Genomic DNA, 18,653 nt, shown 5'->3' with positions numbered 1-18,653 from the left:
TGTCTGTGCAGAGCTCAGTGATTTACATTTCTTTTTGTGTTCACACACCTCTCCAGTCAGAAGGTGTAAAAATGCTGTGTGGTTTTCACGGGGAGGGTGTTGGAGAAGAGTTTGCTTTGCTTATCCATCATTAAGCTCTTCCTAAATTAACAGCAGACATTGGGATAATTAAAATGTCCATCCTGACCTTATTTCCTCGTTCACCAAAACAAGAACCTGTGGAGATAAGCATCATCAGTGATGCCATTAATGATGGCATTAATGATGCAGCTTGTGGGTTAAGCTATGAAAGAATTATAAATCATGTACAAGTTTTCCTCTAGGGTTGGATAAAGTTTTATGGTACTTTAGTGTATAGTCAACCTAGATCAATATGGAAATAATGCTGTTTTTAACAGAACACTTAAAGCAGCAAGATTCCATCACTCCAGACTCGGAAGGGATGGGATTGCAAGACTCCAGAGTACAAGTGAATGGTTTGTTGCTAACAGTCCCAATGTAGAGATTAAAAATAGAAAATTCCTTTTGCCTTGCTGCAAAATGCCTCTGAGTTCTCTCTGAACACGTCACTGTGTGTTCAGCTGTAACAATAAACTGCAGTTTTTAGCTTGGTGCCCTCACCAGTGTTTGCTGCCTTTCCCTGTGTGTTCCCTCTGAAGTCCACGGGGAGCTGCTGTGGGAGGTTTGCAGGTCTAACCATGAGAATTAATTTTCTGCTTTTATTATGCCACTGTAGCTTGTGCTGTGTTCAAACACAGGTGACAACACCCACAGGAGGAGAGGTGGTGGGCAGGTGATGTCAAATCCATTGAAGTTTCCATTCTGGGAGGGTGATTCAGTTCAGAAAGTGGCCAGTGCACCCTACCTGTTAATGTTCCTAATTCTCCAGCATGAAATAATGCCTCTGATTTCATAGAGTAAGAAAATAGCTTCCACTGGGGTAATGAATATTGTATTTCCTGCTCTGTTACAAAGACAGCAGAGTGGTGAATCTTTGTGCTGCTGCAAATGCAAATGGTGCTAAGTGGGAATCATTTTTAGATGTACAACAAGTCGTGTCAGAGGAGCAGAAAACCTAAATGTTTATAGGCTGTGCTTTTTTTTTTCCTCCAGTGAGTCACAAAGTGAGCAGCAGTAAAAAAAAATAAAAAATAAAGCAGACAAAAAAAGGAAAGAAAAAAAAGGCAGAACATGAGTTAAGTCTGTAAAAAGCTAAATAGCACAGTCACTTGAGAATGATGCTGGCACACGTTTGGTTATCCTACAGCTTTGTTAAGTCTTTTCCTGAGGGATGGAAGTTCATTGGAGCTTCTTGTTTTTAGGGGGAGAGGACTGCAGCAGGCTATTGCTGGCTGCTCAATCACTGTGGTTTTCTTGTATTTGCATAAAGCACAGCTATTTCAGACTCCCATTTCTTGTGGCAGCCTCGTGCTTCCTTTTATCACAGCCCAGCAGAAGGGGCTGAAATATTCCCCAATAGCCTAAACCTAAATTTAACCCCATCACCATGAATTTCCAGATGAGAAATCCCATGGGATGCCCTTCCCAGCCCCTGGAGTCTTTCACTCTCTCCACCCTAAGCCAAATCCTCACCCTGATTTCTGTGGGGAACAGAACTTGCTGATAAGTCTTTGAGGGGAAATCACTGGATTTTGATCAGTAGGCAAACCAAGCAGACATGCTCAGGTTTCCCTTGGATTTCTCTCCTATATCTGGGATTGGGAAAGGAAAGATTAAAGATTCATTTCCACATGCATTTTTCATTTCAGTGGGAAACAAAATGTTGAGTCCTGTGAATCTGGAAATGTGTTGGAGTGAAATATTTATCTGGGCCTTGCTGCTGGCCACTTTTGGCTGCAGATAATGGGATTTTGTTCATCTGGTAAAAAATCAGGCCAATGAGAAAAGAGTGACTGAGAAGTGGGCAACTGGAAATTTCCCAAGTGCAGCAAAGAAAACAACATTTAAATGTCTTTATTATCTTCCTTTGATACTAAAATCTTGCTGTTTATGTGAATAGCTCCTGATCAAGTTACAATGGAAAACAGAGAGTCAGAAAAAGAATCTGAGAGAAATGAGAAGATAAATCAGAGTTTATGGACTAAGGAGTCATTTAATCAAGCAGAGGATACAGAAAGGTATGAAAAAAGATGGGAAGGCATGTTTGGCTTTGAGTTACAAAGACTTAGAATTTTAGCAAGATTCAATGCTTACAGAAAACCTTAAATACCCTTTTGACTGTTTTATTTGGAAATTTGCAGCATGAACCTTGTCACCACTACTTAGAAATCTTTTGTTTAACAGGGCTCACTCCAGTCTGGATGATATTTTGGAAAGAATGCTCCATGCAGTTCCTGGAGATGAGGAGATCCAAGAACAACCTCAGGGACACGCTCTTGGGTGAGCTGATAATTTATATTTGTGTTCAAGGGTTTATTTTGTGAGGTGTGTGCAGATCTGTGCAGGACTTTTCAGAAAATGGGCTGTGACTCCTTAGGGAGTGGAGTGTCAGGGAACTTGCCTGGAGGCATCATTGTGAACTCTCCTACTAAATTGAGAGGGAAAAGAATGATTTGTTAATACAATTTCCTGTAGGTGGAAAGCAAATAATTCAACAGGCTTGGAAGGCAGTGCTTGGTCTTCACAGAAATCAGAGACAATTTGACAGAATGGGGGAATTTTTTGAGACAGAGAAAATGTGCATGAAGAAAACAGAGTCATGAAAGCTCTTTATAAAGAAGAATTTGTGAAAATGGTTGTGCTTTCATGGCAGTATATTAGAGAATTTGAAGAACATGGCAGAAAACATCATTTTAAGGAAAAGATTTATATCCCAAATAACTTTTTTTCCTCTTAGAGCTAAAGATCAGAGCCCAGTAACTCTGAACAACTCCACAGTGAGTGCTCATAACTCGTCCCTAACTCTGTCTCACTAAGGAACTTGAGACATTCTTGTGTTTGGCATCACAATTTTCTGTTTCATCCTGTTCAAAAATAAAAAGAGAGAGGATGATATAGAAAACTCTGTCATTGAAGGGCTGCCAGCCTGCAGGATCCAGAAGATGCTGGAAGGAAGACTGGAGTAGAGGAGAGTGGAGCCTGGGCTGGAGGCAGAGCACCAGGAAGCTGTGCAGGGACTTCAGCAGGTGCTCTTTGTCTGTAGAGCTGCTGGATGCACCCAAAGTTTGAAATGTTCCAAATCTCTGGTTACTTTTGAAAATATTGATGGTGATTTTTAAATGTAGAAGCCTGGGGGTGTGACAATACTTGTCTTTGGACAGCATCAGCAGCTGTGCCCCTGGTTTCTGTCAGAGCTCCACTGCTGAGCTGGGATTGGGCTCCAGGGCCTGAAACCAGGATTGGTTTCTGATCACCACGAGGGTCCTGGGTGATGCACCAGCAGAGCTGGGGCTGAGCTCTGATTCCAAATGGGGCTGAATGAATCAGGCAGAGAAACCTGTAGCACTTGATTCACTTGCTGTCTCTGGGGTGTTGTGTGGCTTTCATGTTCTGAACTGAATTTCTCTGGTTTTTTAGACCAGCACCCCAAAGATCAGAAATTCCACCCCCATCAGTGGCTGACTCCAGCTCCACCCTTCAGGTGAGACTCTCTGTGAGTTAAACTGAAATTGTGCTGGAAATTTATGTGTGGCATGAGCTGCATTCCTGTTTTCCATGAAAAAGAAGCACTATGAAATCCCATTCCCTTCATCTTGTTTATATGATAAAAAACAACCCTTTTCTTCCTCTTTTTTTTTTTTGTCCCCTGCAGGATAATTGTTTTGGATGAGAACTCTCTCCATGATTAAAACAGAGAGTGAATGAATTCTACACATCACCTGCTTGCTGCTGCTTGCACAGCGTTTAGTCTGTGAATTACAGCCCTTTTTGGCCACATAAACACCTGTAAAGCTCAGACTTGCTTTAAGTGCAGCAGCAAATTTTGAAGAAAATCTAATGCTATGTGTTCTGATATGGTTTGTACTGGTTTGATGCCACTGTTGCATGCACAGGCAGTGTCAATGTTGCAAAAGTGAACTGTTTTTTTTTACTGTCACATCCTTATGAAACTGGTTTTTATTCTGCACGTGCTCATTCTCATAAGCTAAAGAATTTCTTGCTCTGTTGCATTATGCAGTTTTCACATTAAAGACAAAATGATTGTAATTCTGTGGGCTGCTGGTGCTGCTCAGGCACTGAAATGTTTCCATGCTAGAGTGTTACAGCCCATGTAGTGTCTGTTTTTCCTTGCTCATTAAATTTAACAAGGTAATTTCTTGTTTTCTCTTTACTTAGTGCTTTTGTGATCTAGTGTTGAACTGATTTGACTGATTAAAGGGATTAATTGCTGTGCAAAAAGCTAATGAGGAAAAGGCAGTGTTCTCCAGAGATTGCAAGTGCAGCAATATGTTCCCTGCCAGCATCAGACAAGAATGTGAAAAAAATGTGGTTGTTATGAAGATACCTGATGTTTAATTCAACCACATTTTTGGTAGGACTCATAAAAAACAACAAAAAATAAAAAATCCCTAGATATAATTGAGTTTGGATTAGAATTTTGATGGGCACAGCAATTTCATACTTAACAAATTTTTTTTTTGTGATAAATACAGTTCAAAGTGCAGGAGTGAAGGTTGTTCTGTTCCCTGACAGACACACAGGGCTTTGAGATGGTTTTGCACATCTGGGTGGGTCAAGTTTTGCATCTTCATTCCTGTTTTTGCAGGGAAATGCTCCAGCTCTGTACCTGTTAATTTGGTTTAACAACATTAATAAAAGTTTCCAAGGTTATTGTGTTGCCATGTGGTTCTTTCTCATGAAAAATGAACCATGAGGTTCATTTTTTGGGTTGTTTTGTTGGGTTTTTCACTTGTTTCTAATGCTGCTTCCCATCATCAGACCGTGATACAGCCAGGTACTGATAGAGCTGCTCCAGGGAGGATGCTGCAGAGCTGAGGGAGCTTTCTGAGGAAAGATCAAGAGAAAATAAAAATCTTTGATGTGTTTGTCCTGTTGTGACAGTGACAGAGCTGGAGCAGAAGCGCCTCAGGGTAACAGCGAGGCCTAGAACAGGCCTCACCCCGGGCTGTGACACAATTCTGTCCAAAAAAGGGTTTAATCTTTTCTAACCCAGGCTTGTACCAATGTGGATTCTCTGTGTGGGACTTCTGTGCTCCAGGCAGAAGGATTTTTATTCCTGACAGGAGCTGCTGGAACAAGATCCTGCTCCCCATGGCCCTGGGGCTGTGTTACCTGCAGGGATAGAGAGTGCAAAAGTTAAATTGCAAATTTTTATTGTGTGATCCTTGGTGGCTTGTGCCTCCTAACTGAGGGTCATTCCCTCTCACTTTGGGCAGTGTTTTTGTTGTGTTTCAGGCTTATTCAATTAAATAAAAAGTAGCTAAAGCCCATGGGGCTGCAGCAGTGTGGTGGAAGAGCACATGAGCATTTTCACATGCACAGAATTATCAATCATATTGGGCTGCAACATGTAAAATCTCAGCTTCCTGCATTTCTTGTTCTATTTTATCTGTGGGACCAAATGGTGAGCAGACTGTGAACTGTTTCCCTATCTTTTTTTAATCTTACTGTGGAGAATTTTTATTTCTGTTGATGCAGGGCCTTTCAAATAGCCCCATAGCCTGTCTGATCTCCTTATCGGGGCCAGAACATAACAGAGATTTCAGTTTCTCAGCTGCTTGTACTTTCCCAGATTTAAGTTTAGCATGGATGTAAATCATCCTGATAATATAAAGCACGGACACAAAAGCTGTAATTAACAGGAACAATTAAACAGGGACCAGTGCAAGACAGCAGAGGAGATCAGAGGGGCCCATCTAATGCTGCTTTTCCCAGAGAATGAAAGCCCAAATAATTAAATTAAAACAGTGATACTGAGCTGTTCTAATTCCTCTCTGAGCTGTGTGAGCTGAGCTGTTCTGCACAGCAGGAGAGAGGGAGGCTGACACAGGGATGGGGATGGGTGTCCTGTCCCCCCACTCCAGGTCATGGAATCATGGAACAGTTTGGGTTGGAAAATACCATAAATATGATTTAGTTCCACCCCTCTGCTACCTTCCACTAGACCAGGTTGCTCCAGCATGTTTCATTCTTTTCTACTGGGCTGGTTTGGGGATTTTTGATTTATTTTTGGTTTGAAGCAGAGATTCTCAGATAGTGGAAAAAAAACAAACACCCAAACCCTCAGTCTCCCAAATCTCATCATCCTCCATGGCAGTGCAAATTTCTGGGGTGCCTGGCTGTGAATCACCTAATTTTGAAAGCAATTCAAGGGTTCAGGATCAAAAATCTGTAAGGCAGCTCTGAAGGCAGGCAGGCTTTTTTAGAGATGGAGGAATTGGATGAAACCCAGTTTCAGCCACATCCTGCCTTCAATATCACCTTTAGAAGCCTTTCCTGGGCTCCTGAATGACAGAATCTGCCTCCAAAAACAGAAGTGTGATTGCAGTTGGGGTAGATAAACACTGTGGTTTGAGATTTAAGATGAGGTGTGAAGCCTCATGGAGGTTTTTTCTCTTTTATTTTATCCTTACAGGCTTTGGCATCTTTTGTTTGCTGCTTGTGGGCAGTGCCACCTCTGCTCTGCCTTGGGGCCCATTACCATTTCTGTTTTCACCCTTGCTGGGAAATCAGTGGGTTCAGACCTTTTATTGCCTTAACTCTAAAAAAAAAAATTAACTTTGCATCTGTTTTTCCTCTGGCTTTCTGTAGCGATGTTTGTGGCACTTGCCACGAAGGGTGTGCCAGCTCTGGTGGCAGGAGGCGATGTGTTTTCTGTCAAACCCTCTATCAGCCAATAAAACAGATGAACTTGCTCAGTATTTATTAGTGTTTATTAACACAGTTGGCTCTTAAACATTCCTGCTGGATTTTTGCCAGATTTACAGCATCTCCCTGAACTTCACAGCAGGACCAGACATTGCAGACAGGGCTTGGTCTGTCTGGGGATGGTGACAGATCATTTTCCACCTGACTCAGGGCCAAACAGAAATCTGGGATGTTGTGCACTGAGGAAAAATTACTGTTCATTTTTTATTTTGTGTTCTTGAAAGGCTCCAAGGTGAGGGGCTGGGAGGGAGGGGGTTCCTTAGGAGAGTGGAGTAGTGATAATCTGCAGTTTCTCCCATGATGGGATGGCTCCTCGCCTGCAAGAAGACACTGTCATGTCTTTTTTTGTTTGTTTGTTTTTTGTTGGGGAACCCCTCCAACCTCTGAAAGCCCCCCACCAGCTCCACCCCAAGCCCCTCTGTGCTGCTGTGGGTGGCACAGGCAGATCCTGGAGCTGGCACTGGTGGCAGGCAGGATGTGGCAGCTGTCACACGGGGTGGGATGGTGACACCTTGTTCCTCAGCCCCTCTGCAGCAACCTGGGGACTGGGGGCAGCTGGAGAGGTTTTCCCCATCCCTCGGGGGTGGTAACCACAGCACAGCATTCCCAGCAGGCAGCTCTGGAACTGGGCAGGGAAGGAAGGGGTGGGTTATTTGTGGCAGCAGAAATTCGGTGTCACCTCGAGATTCAGCAGGTTGGATGCTGGTTATATTTTGGGAAAGATCTCTGTCTATTCCCAGCCCAACTCTGCAGTTTATGGACAATAAAAGTTTCATTCTGTTTGCTTTGTACCTTCAACGAGCAGCTTGTGATCCAACATTAAGTTGCCTGACCCCATAAAACCATGGAAGCAGAAAATGAGCTCTTGTTCAGCCTCGCAGGCTCTTCCCTCCCTTTCCATTTTATTCCCCAAATCCTTGCTGCTTACACAGCAACCCTGGGTGACACACAGTGACCACACTTGCAGATAGGATAGACGGTTCCTCCAGGATTTTTGGGCCTGTCAAGCTGTTCTCCAGCACCCCAGTGAAGCTGTGCTTTTTTTTGGAGCTTTCCCTCTCACCTGTTTGTTCATGAAGACGTAGATGATGGGGTTGTAAACCGTGGCCGTCTTGGAGAAGTAGGAGGGCAGGGATGCCAGGGCTGGCTGGATGACAATGTCCTTGTTGGTGGCCACCACCAGTGCAAAGGTGGTGTAGGGCAGCCAGCAGGTGAGGAAGGCCACCACCATGGCCACCACCATGCGTGTCACCTCCCTCTCCGCCTGCTGCGTCGTGTCCGACTCCTGCTGCTGCGCCGCGGCCTGCGGGGAGTTGGGGAGAGAGAGAGGTGCCTGTCAGCAGCTTGGAACAGCACTTCCATCCCTTGGGAGCCCTGATGGCAGCGCCAGGAGGTGCCAGCTCCTTTGGCTGTCCCCAGATCCTGCCCTGAGGCTCTTCATCCCGATGGAGACGCTTTGGGAACGGCACGGACTCAGCCGAGCTGGGGGCACTTACCGCCCGCAGGGTCAGCAGCAGGTTGGTGTAGGAGAAGAGGATCAGGCTGAGGGGCATCACAAAGCAGGTGACAAACAAGGCCAGGATGTAGCTGCTGTTGTTGCTGCCACCTGTGTACCAGTTGGGCCCGCAGGAGGTTCTCAGGCCTGGAATAAAGGTTGGGGATGAGCCTAAACCAGTTAGGGCCTGGATCAGGGCTCAAGGATGGGCTCCAAAACAGCCATGCCACCCAAACATCCCTCACTTTTCCATCCCCAAGGGCCTGGAGATCAGCCACTGGGGTTTTGGGCTGGCCAGGTGCCCTCTGTGGTTTGTTGTGGAGTTGTGCCAGGCCCTGACAAGGGCAGCTTTGGGCTGGGTGTGCACTGGGTGCTGCTCCAGCAGCCAGAGCAGCTCCTGCCTCCAGTGAGAACACCTGCAGAGTGTCCTGTGCTGGGGAACTTCCAAAGAACAGCCTCAAGGCGAGGAGTGTTGGCTGAGCAAGCAGGAGATATTAACAGGAGTGATTAACCCCTTAAACTCCAGCACAAACACTCTCCAGCTACCCCGGGCTTGAAACCAAGACGCAAGAAGACAACAGAGCGGAGTCTGATGCACATCTCCCTTACCTTCAGGCACGTAGCTGCTCCAGCCCAGGAGTGGTGGGGTTGTCCAGAGCAGGGACCAGCCCCAGGTGAAGGCACAGCCGCTGGCAGCGTGCCGGTGCTGGAACCGAAAGTCTCTCAGGGGTCTGCAGACCACCAGGTACCTCTCCAAGGCCAGGATGGCCAGGGACCACAGCCCCACGATGCCTGGGGGGACAGCGAGGGGTTGTGTCTCAGGGACAGGTTCTGCTGCCTGTGCTTGCACCTGGTAGATGATGGTTTAGTTCAAGTAAATATTGTTTGAACAAGAAGTTGGATGTTTTTTCCTTGCAGCAGGGAGAGGTGTGATATTTGGCCGTTAAAAACTGTGATTTTGGCACTGCTTCTCTCACAGCACGGACAACTGTGATTTTGGCCCTTAGAAATGAGGTTGGCAATGGGTGGCTGTGACGCCTTGTGGTTACAACAACAGAGTGTCCTCAAGCAGAGTTTTTGCTCAATTTCCTGTCCCTGGTGCACAGCCAGCCCCAGGTGTGCTGGTACAGCAGCCAGCACCCATGAAATGCATCCCAAACAAGGATTCCCCACATCCCCAAGTGGCATTTCCCACACTGTCCAGACCAGGACTGACCTGGTGCAGCCAACCTTCTCCCCAACCCTTCCCAATGCCAACCAAGGGCTGAAGGACACGAGTTTCACGTCAATGTGTTGACTGTAGGTGGTGAAACATCTCCAAAGCCCCTCTGCCAAACCCAAAAGCATCAGCCAGAGCCCAAGGCAGCTCTGGAATTCATCTCCTTACCTGTCAGGGACACCATGAAGCCCTCCAGCTCGCAGAGCCGTTTCCCAAACACGAAGAAGCCGCTGATGTTGTTGGAGAGGCTGACGGAGCTGCCGCAGAGCGTCACCAGCAGGTTGGCCACGGCCAGGTTCACCAGGATGTAGTTCAGGGGTGAGCGGAGCTTCTTGTGCCTGATGGACACCACGATGACCAGGCCGTTGAGCACCGAGGCCGAGGCCACCACGAGCCCCATGAGCACGGCCACCGCCAGGTACATGGCCCGGGGGCCCTGGTGGGGCCACTGGGGGCCGTCAAAAGGCCCCGGGGTGCCGTTGTTTGGGGGCTCCTGGGTGCTGTCCATGGAGCAGCAGCACCTGGGGCAGGTGAGCTTCCCCAAAAGCAGAGCCTCTTTATAGAGCAGGAGGGGCTGACGTGCCCCAGAGCAGCTTGGCATCCAAATACCTTAAGCTTTATTTTAATCTGAAGGGTTTGTCCTCCCGCTTTTTATAATCAGCTCTTTATTCCCGAGGGGATAAAGAGTGACTTAAACAAAAATCTGATGACTGAACAGAGCATCATTTAATTGAGTAAATATTTTTTTTTAACTCATGCTTTCCAGTTGGATTTCCCTGTAAGCCCGGCCTTGGCACCTGAAGATCATTCCCCGTGCCCTGGATTTGCTGGGCTTCACAGCTACTAAATACATATTAAACATAAATAAATAGAAATAGACATGTAGTATATATACTTAATTGGGCCATATAAATGTATTTTCTCTCTTCATATATATATATCCCCATATATATTTTTATAAATGCTTTTAAGTACATATATAGTATTTATACTATACTGGGCCAAGAAGCCCCTAATGCTCTGGTTTAAAACCATTTCTTCCCAAATCCTTGCCATCCCCCAAATTCAAAAGCTGCACCACCAGCATCAACCTTTTTTTTTTTTTTTTTAAATTTTTATTTTTTTTTAACTTTTTTATTTTCGGTTCTCATTATAAATATTAACAAATCTGACCAAAAGTACACAGATAGGTAATATTGAAATACAAAAGTCTCTCAGGATGCAGGTAAGGATGGTTTCTGCAGCCTTCACATGGTAGCAAAACATTGGTACCAAACATTTCACGAGGCCTGGCATGACAACCACCAACTCTGCATGCAGCTGGGACGAGGGACGGAGTGTCCACTTAGAAAAGACTGGGGCACAAAGTGAAGGAACCCACACACACACACGTCCTACTCCACCTCAGGCATAAACCAGTTCCATAGGCTGGAAAAAAGGATGGATTGAAGGGAACTTTGCCAGAAAAGGGAGGCACAGCCAACCTGGTGCTCCTGGAGCTTTCCTGGAAGCTCAGACCCCAGCCAGGTTTTAAAGTGCTGGACCAGGAAGGATTTTTGGGAACATCTGACTCGACAGGCTGCCAGCATTCAAATAAAATCCATGCATATCTGCAGGATGCATTACAAATATTAAGTTATTAAAAAAACCCCTATGAATGTTGGTTTTTTTATTCTTTTATCTCCCCCCAATATCAAACAGAGTGTAACAAGGTGTAACACGATAGTCACTTGGAAAAGTAAACATAGGTTTCCAGAGATTCCACTGCTTCCCAAGAGACAAAAATGAAGTTGGCAATACGTGCACAGGGGCTTGGAAGCTGAGGGTAACTGAGACTCGTGGGCAAAGAGCAGCTCTTCCTAAGAAATCATCCTTTAAAGGCTTCAAGAAATTTTGGGAATGGTGCAGCATTTCCTAGAAAGTTTTAGCTCATCCCACTGGGTGCCTGGTGGGATGAGGATGAGCCAAGACAGATCACAGAGAATGATATCTGAGATTATGGTAATATTCATATATTATTACTGTGCCATACACAGAAATTTATTTGGTTTGGATGCTGTTTGAGGCAGAAAATGAATCAAACCTCACGGCCATGCTGAACTACAAACACAATTCCAGCTCAGCTACGAGGCTCAGCATCTTCATTAATTAATTGATTGAATTGGAAAGGGATGAAAAAGGGAAAAACGATAGAAAAATTCAGCCTGGAAGCTGGCTTTGCTGGAAAAACAGCCGTGCTGCTGCATGGCATGGTTTCATTAGCAGAGAGGCTGCTGCCAGTCCTGGGAAGCAAGAACAGCCAGGCTGTTCCAGGGAGCTTTTTCTTTTGCCTCCCAAATGTGAAGCTGCCCGATCCCAGGAGGAAAAGTGTGCTCTGCACAGCTCTGCTGCCTTCACGTGAGTTACTGGAGAGGACGAGCACAACATTCCTGGAAGGAAAGCGAACACTCTTTCCAGGTTTACACAATCATTCCAACAGAGGAGCTTTAAATGCATAAAAGACTGTTTAGGCCCGAACCACAGAGACTGACAAACCACCAGAGATATGGCACAAGCTGCCCCGAGGAGACAGTTCTGTGTTTTGTGTGTTTTTAGGGACGCCTTTTGCCGATGCCGGACACACGGACGCGGACGGACGCATTCATTTTTGCCACTGACTTGCAAGGCAGCGAGAAGGTAAGTGAGTAGAGGCAGAAGGTAAGGGAGAGGAGGCAGACTGCAGTGCATGCAGGGGTGCACACCTGCGTGAGTGTGAGCGTGAGTGTGCCCGTGCCCGCTCCAGAGCGGCGCTGGGAGCGCGGCAGGGCGCAAAGAGGCCTTCTGGAAAAGCCTTGGGAGCGGCCGCCAGAGCAAACCACCTGTGCCTTCTTCCCTGGGAAGGGCTTCCCTGCAGCCAGGCCCTGCTGTGGGGTGTCCTGCTGTCCTGGCTGTCCCGGGATCCCCCGGATCCAAAGCTGGGATGAGCCCAAAGGCTGTGGAGCTCAGTCGCTGAGGACGGTGCCCGGCAGCTCGTTGGTCAGCGTGTGCCAGCGCTCGATTTTCTTGTCCTTGTTCTTCAGGCAGTCGAACCAGTGCTTCAGCCGCTCCCCTTTGGCATTAATTCCTAACACGACTCCGCCTTGGGAGGGAGACAGAGAGAGGGAGAGCTGTGGGGGGAGCATCGGCTCTGCGAGGGATGCTGAGAGATGCCGAGGGACACCGGGGGATGCTGCAGGGAACCGGGTGATTCAGCATCCTCGCAGCATCCAAGCTGATGTGAAATGAGGCCCAAATTCCCCACCCCCTGATGGCTGGGGTGTGGGACCTGTCCCAGGCAGTGTCCCTGTCCCTGGCAGTGCCCCTGTCCCTGGCAGTGCCCCTGTCCCTGGCAGTGCCCCTGTCCCTGGTGCCAAGGGCTCTCTGCAATCACAGCGGCTGCCAGAGGTACCGGGCTCTTGGTAGTGATAAATCACAGCAACAAAATCACAACAAGCCCAGACATCCAACAGAGATAAATGAAACCTCCCTGTTAAACCTGTTTTTCACTCAGAGGAAAACATCTGAAAACAGAAGGGGAGAGGCAGGTGCGTTTTCTCCCTGCTTGGATGCTCCTTGAGAGGCTCAGGGGCAGGAGAGGGATAAAAGCAGAACTGAAACCCAGCGAGAATGAACGTGGGCATGGAGAACAAACCGGGAGGCTGCAGGAGTGCAGGAGAAGGAAGAGGCACAGAAAATGAAGATAAATAAAAAAGAGGCCAAGGAGACCTTCTGGAGTGTGCTACTCACCTATGAAATCGTTGGATTTCCCGATATCATAGTCCCACACAGTGACTTCTAAGGTTTTCTTTGCCAGGTCACCGTGCTTTATCTCATAGAAAAACTCCTGTGGAGGAGCAGAGGTAGAATCAGGATGAAACAGGGGCTGGGGCAGCTCATCCTCCTCCTCAGGCTTTGCTGCCCACGGGGAACCCAACCCCAATCCCTCACACAGTGACTGAGGTAGGGGGAGTTTTATCTTTTAAGTCTGAGGTTGAGAAAAGCCCCTCGGTGAGAACCACACCCACCCCAAACCCACCTCATTGAACTCGGGGTTCAGCGTTTTCTTCTTCACCGCTGTCTTGTGCTTGGATTTCTTGTCCTCATCTGGTTTCAAGTAACTGCAAGGAGACCAAAGCATCCCCGTGGGTCCCAGTGAGGGGGGCAGCGTCTGTGGCTGCAGGACCAGCTCCTGAGCAGAGCCAGCGTGAGGTGGGTGGCTGAGCCCCCTGAACCTCCAAATCCTCCTCCCCTGCTCTCCCCTGCCAAAACTCTGGGGATGGCTGGGAGGAGGCAGCATTTCCCCACCTTAGAACCAGGCCCAGCTGCTGGCTGCAATCAGAGAGCACCGATTATCCCATCTCCAGACCCTAGGGGACACTGGCACTGCACACACGCTCCCCAAAGCCATCACTCCCAGCCCAGCCCAGACTCAGGTGTGTGACTGGTCTGCTCAGGCAGAGCCTCTCCAGGGGACAGGAACCACATTCAGGGTGGAAAAGGAGCAGCTTCGGGCTGTTCCCCACAGATATTCTGCAGCACAGCACCAGAGCTGGACAGCAAAGGAGGCTGAAGTGTCATCAGGCAGAGAGGGCACCAGAAACGTGAGTCAGGACAAAGTCAATCCATCGTGGTTTTGTGCTGCTGCTGCCCCTTTAAACATCAGTTCTGCTTCCTTGCTGCACGTTCCAGATCTTGCTCAGAATTAAAAATTAGGGCTTGTACCGAGAAGCATCACTTTTCTATCTGCTCTGATCCCTGCAGATGCAATCTCCTGGGGATAGCACAGGGGACACCCAAAACTGGCTGGGTGCAAGGGGAATTGTGTTGTTCGGGGACTGAGCCTCCCATGGGCATCTAAAAAAGCAAGAGGGGATTTTTTTTTCTTTTTTTACAAACACCTCCACCCCTAAAAACCAATTAAATAAGAAGGTGCAGATGTGCTGCTGATACACTCCATTCCTGGGTCTCCCAGCTGTGGTTTCTCCCAGCAGTTCTGCCTTAGCAAATACCATCCCTAAAAGCGCCCGAGTTTGAGTCAGCACGGTGGGGACAAGGAGATGGGACATGCACAGGGTCCCTCCTCGCCATGGTCACCCCCTCTCTGCAGAGAATTTGAAAAATTCCATCCCCCCAAAAACCCAGGAGCTGCGGTGGGACAGGAGGGACAACCCCACACCACCAAGCCCTGCCCCAGCTCACCTGCAAGCTCTGCCAAAAAATGGCCAGGGAGTAACGCTCCAGGCACAGGCAGGCTGCTGCCTCATTTGCATCTCCTAATGAGAGCAATTAATGCCCGCAGCGGGGAGAGGCGGCAGGGGACAGCAGGGCTGCGGGTGACACTCACATTTTGACGGGTGACACTCACATTTTGGTGGGTGACACATTTTGAAGGGTGACACTCACATTTTAACAGGTGGCACTCACATTTTGGTGGGTGACACTCACATTTTGAAGGGTGACACTCACATTTTGACAGGTGACACATTTTGACAGGTGACACATTTTGGTGGGTGACACTCACATTTTGACAGGTGACATTTTGACGGGTGACACATTTTGACAGGTGACACTCACATTTTGATGGGTGACACTCACAATTTGACGGGTGACACTCACATTTTGACAGGTGACATTTTGACAGGTGACATTTTGACAGGTGACATTTTGACAAGTGACACTCACATTTTGACGGGTGACACTCATATTTTGACAGGTGACACATTTTGACGGGTGACACATTTTGGTGGGTGACACTCACATTTTGGTGGGTGACACTCACATTTTGGTGGGTGACACTCACATTTTGAAGGGTGACACTCACATTTTGACAGGTGACACTCACATTTTGACAGGTGACACTCACATTTTGAAGGGTGACACTCACATTTTGAAGGGTGACACTCACATTTTGACGGGTGACACTCACATTTTGGTGGGTGACACTCACATTTTGACAGGTGACACTCACATTTTGACAGGTGACATTTTGACAAGTGACACTCACATTTTGAAGGGTGACACTCACATTTTGAAGGGTGACACTCACATTTTGACGTAGGGGTCGGAGTAGCCGTTGGCGTCCATGGCAGCCAGGTGTGCGCAGCGCATGATGCCCACCTGCAGCCCCTGCTTCTGCGAGCTGTACTTGAGGGAGATGAGGATCCTGCCACGCTCCTCCAGCGACTTGTCCTCTGTTTTATCTATCTGGGGAGGGAATGCACCCAGTCTGGGGGCTGTACCGCGATACAGCCGCAGCCAGGCACCTCCTCAACCCAGGGATGCTCTTCCCCACATCCCTGACGATGTTTGAGGGGCCACACAGCTCCGTGCTCCCAAATGCCACAGGGAGAAGCTGCTGTGTCAGTGATTCCAAGGTGGGACGAGGCTCTGAACCCCCCTCACTCACCGGCAGCTGCTTCTCCAGGCAGATGTTGAAGTTTTTGGTCTGGTTGGGCTTCAGTTTCTTCAGTGGGATGCGCGTCTCCCCGATGAACTCGTTGTGGCGGAACTTGTCCTCGTCACACACCGAGATCCTGCAAGGGACACGGGCTGAGCGGGGACGCTGCAGAGAGGGGAGGGGCTGCCCCCTGTGCTCTGCAGGTCCCCCTTCCCAGGCCATGGACAGGGCACCTCCTCTGCAGACAGCTGGAAAACAGCTGGAACGCAGCTGGAAGGCACAGGGCAGCTCACGGTGTGAGTCTGTGTCCAAATGCACATCCCAGCCCAGGCACTGCTGGAAAAGCAAACTGGAGCCTCAATCATCCTAAACCCTTCCACTAAACCATCAGAGTCATCAGGGACTAAGGCAAAATTACTCTGAGTTGCTGGGGGTGCGTTTTGCCCAGCCATGGAGGCTCTTCCTCATGGCTCCCTTGGACTGTGTGGCTGGGAGAAGCCTTTGTCCCACACAGCTCCTTCCCTCGGAGCTCGGGCACTGCTGGAGGTGGCAGCTCCCAGGGTGACCATGGCTGGGACACAGAGAGGTTCTGCCACCCCCAGCCCCACCAAGCACACAAGGCCATGAGTGATTTCCACACCCAGACCATGGCAAACATCACACCTTGGGCAGGTGGAGCTCTCCCAGCCCCGCTGGGATCCTGGGATGCGTCCCAGTGGTGGCAGCTGTGTCTGAGGGCAGGGATGTGGTGCTGAGCCCAGGCTGTTTTCCATGAAAAAAGCTATAAATGCTTTTCCCTGAGCTGGCAGCTAATGAGTCATTCCTCTGCTGCTTCCCAGCCTGCTCTGGGCGTCAGGAGGGACGGCAGAGGAGCAAAGTTAGCGCTTGCAGAGAGCCTCTGCTCACAGCTCCCAAAATCCCAGAGGGCCAGAAGGGTGCCTTGAGGGACCAGCTGTTCCCAGCTGTGCTGGGAATGGGGAAATCCAAAGGGAGCATCCTGCATCCCTGCTGGAGCCACACAGGGACTGGCTGGGCTCCCTCCCCGTGAAGAAAAGGCATTTCTTTTCCCTTCCCCTACATCCTTTCTCCCTTTTTTAAAAAACAGTGTTCTTACAGTGTCTCCTCATCTTTTGGGCACCTGATTGTTTTTCACCCAGTCCCTTTGGTGTCCATCTTCCCACTTCTGCTCCAGGGGAAGGGGGAAAGTAATTAAAGATTAATGATTAGTAATTAAAGATAAATAATGCCCTGTGATCCCACCTGAGAGTAGCTAATTGCACACCCATAATGTCATGGATGGGTTATCCATGGATGATTTATCTACAGATTGTTTATCTGTGGATACTTCAGAGCCTTATCCAAGGATGGTTTGACCACCCTCATGCTCACAAATGAGTAACAAAGAAGCCATGGGGATGTCTCAGTGCCACAGCACAAGGATCATCAGGGCTTGGGAGCAGCAGAGGAAATGGGTTTGGGAAAAAAAAAATTAGGCAGGAAAACAGGGAATGCTGCACTCCAGAAAACTGTGGCTGGATGCAGCGTTACTATAGATACCCACGGAAAAAAACACCCCACCAGAATGGTAAAATCCTCAAAGAGAATCTCAGATGCAGGCATGATATTCCCCATCTCCTCTCCTTTTTCTTGTGAAGAGCAGAAGCAGCAAAGGAGCAGCAGCAGCTCCAGAGCCAGCGCTGCACCTGCCAGGAGTGTGGAGCCCCTGCCCCATGGGGCAGAGCTGGGGGGACAGGAGGGGACAGGAGGGGACAGGAGGGGACAGGAGGGGACAGGAGGGGATGTGGCCTCACACAGAGCTGGCAGCCCAGGATCAGGGTGTGCACCCAGCAATTGTGGAGTGGTGCCAACTCCTGGGCACTCAGGGAGACAGAGTTTGGGATGGTTTACATCTTAAAAATGTGAGAAACAATTCTGACAGTGTCCAGGTACCCCCCAGAAGCACAGCAGGATCCCAAACACAGCATCCTGCTTGCTGTGGAGCCTCAGGATGAGGCAAAAGCCCAGGAAGGAAAACTCCAGTGGTGGCAGCAGGGAGAGCATCTCCAGTGTCCCACTGGGAGAGACCCCTCTGGGCCCTGTGTCAGTGCCCTCAGGGACACGAGAAGGGCCTTGGGAAGTCATTTTTGGCACAGTGCCCTGACAGCTCCAGGCCTCTCCCAGCCCCCTTCTCCCTTGGCACCTCTGGCCGCTTCTCAGCTGGGTCCCCACATTTTGTGCCTGTCTCTGTGTGATGCCCACTGGGGGTTTTGTGTCAGCTCTCCCCGTGCCTCAGGCTCAGCCCCCGGTCCCAGTTCCTCTTCCCAGGTGCAGCTCATCCCCACTGGGATGGCATTTCCAGCCCTGCAGTGCCCTGGCCCATCAGTGAAGGCAGAGAGCTTGGAGTGAGATGAGCAGGAAGCTCCAGCCCCGGCCCTCCCGTTGGAAAAAGGCGTAATGCAATCACAGCAGCTTGGATTTTATTAGGAGAAATCGATGTGCTGGAATTTTTATGCCTTGGGTTAGAAAATCAGCCCCATGACAAACAGCACAAGATGCCTCTGGCAGCCTCCTTCACCTTCCATCCCCAGCCTGCAACTGGAGCTTCACCCCTTTCTCATCTCTCCTTATCAATCCCAAGCCCTCCAGCCCTGTGTTTCACTTGATATCCTCACTGT

The 18,653-nt window shown here is 48.8% G+C and overlaps 3 protein-coding genes across 50 annotated transcripts in view; 1 reads left to right on the top strand and 2 right to left on the bottom strand.

Annotated features, from left to right (window-relative positions):
* TEX14 (testis expressed 14, intercellular bridge forming factor) overlaps nt 1-4,791 on the top strand; it is a 32,314-nt gene extending 27,523 nt beyond the window's left edge. For 16 of the 47 annotated variants that reach the window (XR_015278565.1, XR_015278560.1, XM_086859752.1 and 13 more), the window contains 6 exons: nt 399-476; nt 2,021-2,138; nt 2,305-2,400; nt 3,037-3,146; nt 3,538-3,601; nt 3,773-4,791. Coding sequence is in view for 41 of the 47 variants with exons in the window: in XM_086859752.1 (XP_086715878.1) it covers nt 399-476; nt 2,021-2,138; nt 2,305-2,400; nt 3,037-3,146; nt 3,538-3,601; nt 3,773-3,809 (503 nt within the window). In the remaining 6 variants the exon portion in view is untranslated. Of the gene's footprint in view, nt 1-398; nt 477-2,020; nt 2,139-2,304; nt 2,401-2,857; nt 2,898-3,036; nt 3,243-3,537; nt 3,602-3,772 lie in introns of those variants that run through there. The other 31 variants (XR_015278563.1, XM_086859765.1, XM_086859757.1 and 28 more) reach the window with 6 other exon arrangements.
* On the bottom strand, nt 323-10,055 carry LOC111937820 (pinopsin). Of its 2 annotated transcripts, none has more exons than XM_023939334.2 (5): nt 9,732-10,042; nt 8,954-9,136; nt 8,346-8,491; nt 7,913-8,152; nt 323-5,253 (listed from the first exon to the last, which is right to left on the bottom strand). In XM_023939334.2, the coding sequence occupies exons 1-5, from the start codon at nt 9,985-9,987 to the stop codon at nt 5,116-5,118; spliced, it is 963 nt and encodes a 320-aa protein (XP_023795102.2). In that variant the 5' UTR covers nt 9,988-10,042; the 3' UTR covers nt 323-5,115. The 2 variants fall into 2 exon arrangements, with proteins under 2 accessions (XP_023795102.2, XP_086715918.1); XM_086859792.1 differs by lacking the exon at nt 323-5,253 and adding an exon at nt 7,256-7,474 and having other exon boundaries at nt 9,732-10,055.
* A 600-nt stretch (nt 10,056-10,655) lies between these two features.
* Nucleotides 10,656-18,653, bottom strand: part of DOC2B (double C2 domain beta) — a 30,031-nt gene continuing 22,033 nt past the window's right edge. Inside the window, exons 5-9 of the mRNA XM_086859738.1 lie at nt 15,988-16,114; nt 15,628-15,785; nt 13,618-13,699; nt 13,329-13,425; nt 10,656-12,681 (exon numbers count right to left, since the gene is read on the bottom strand). Of these exons, the coding sequence (XP_086715864.1) occupies nt 12,545-12,681; nt 13,329-13,425; nt 13,618-13,699; nt 15,628-15,785; nt 15,988-16,114 (601 nt within the window). The 3' untranslated portion in view covers nt 10,656-12,544. The remainder of the gene's footprint in view (nt 12,682-13,328; nt 13,426-13,617; nt 13,700-15,627; nt 15,786-15,987; nt 16,115-18,653) is intronic.

This window comes from Cyanistes caeruleus, chromosome 21 (genome assembly GCF_971803275.1).
Source record: "Cyanistes caeruleus chromosome 21, bCyaCae1.hap1.1, whole genome shotgun sequence".
NCBI lineage: Eukaryota > Metazoa > Chordata > Aves > Passeriformes > Paridae > Cyanistes > Cyanistes caeruleus.
This window is presented reverse-complemented; position numbering and strand designations above follow the sequence as displayed.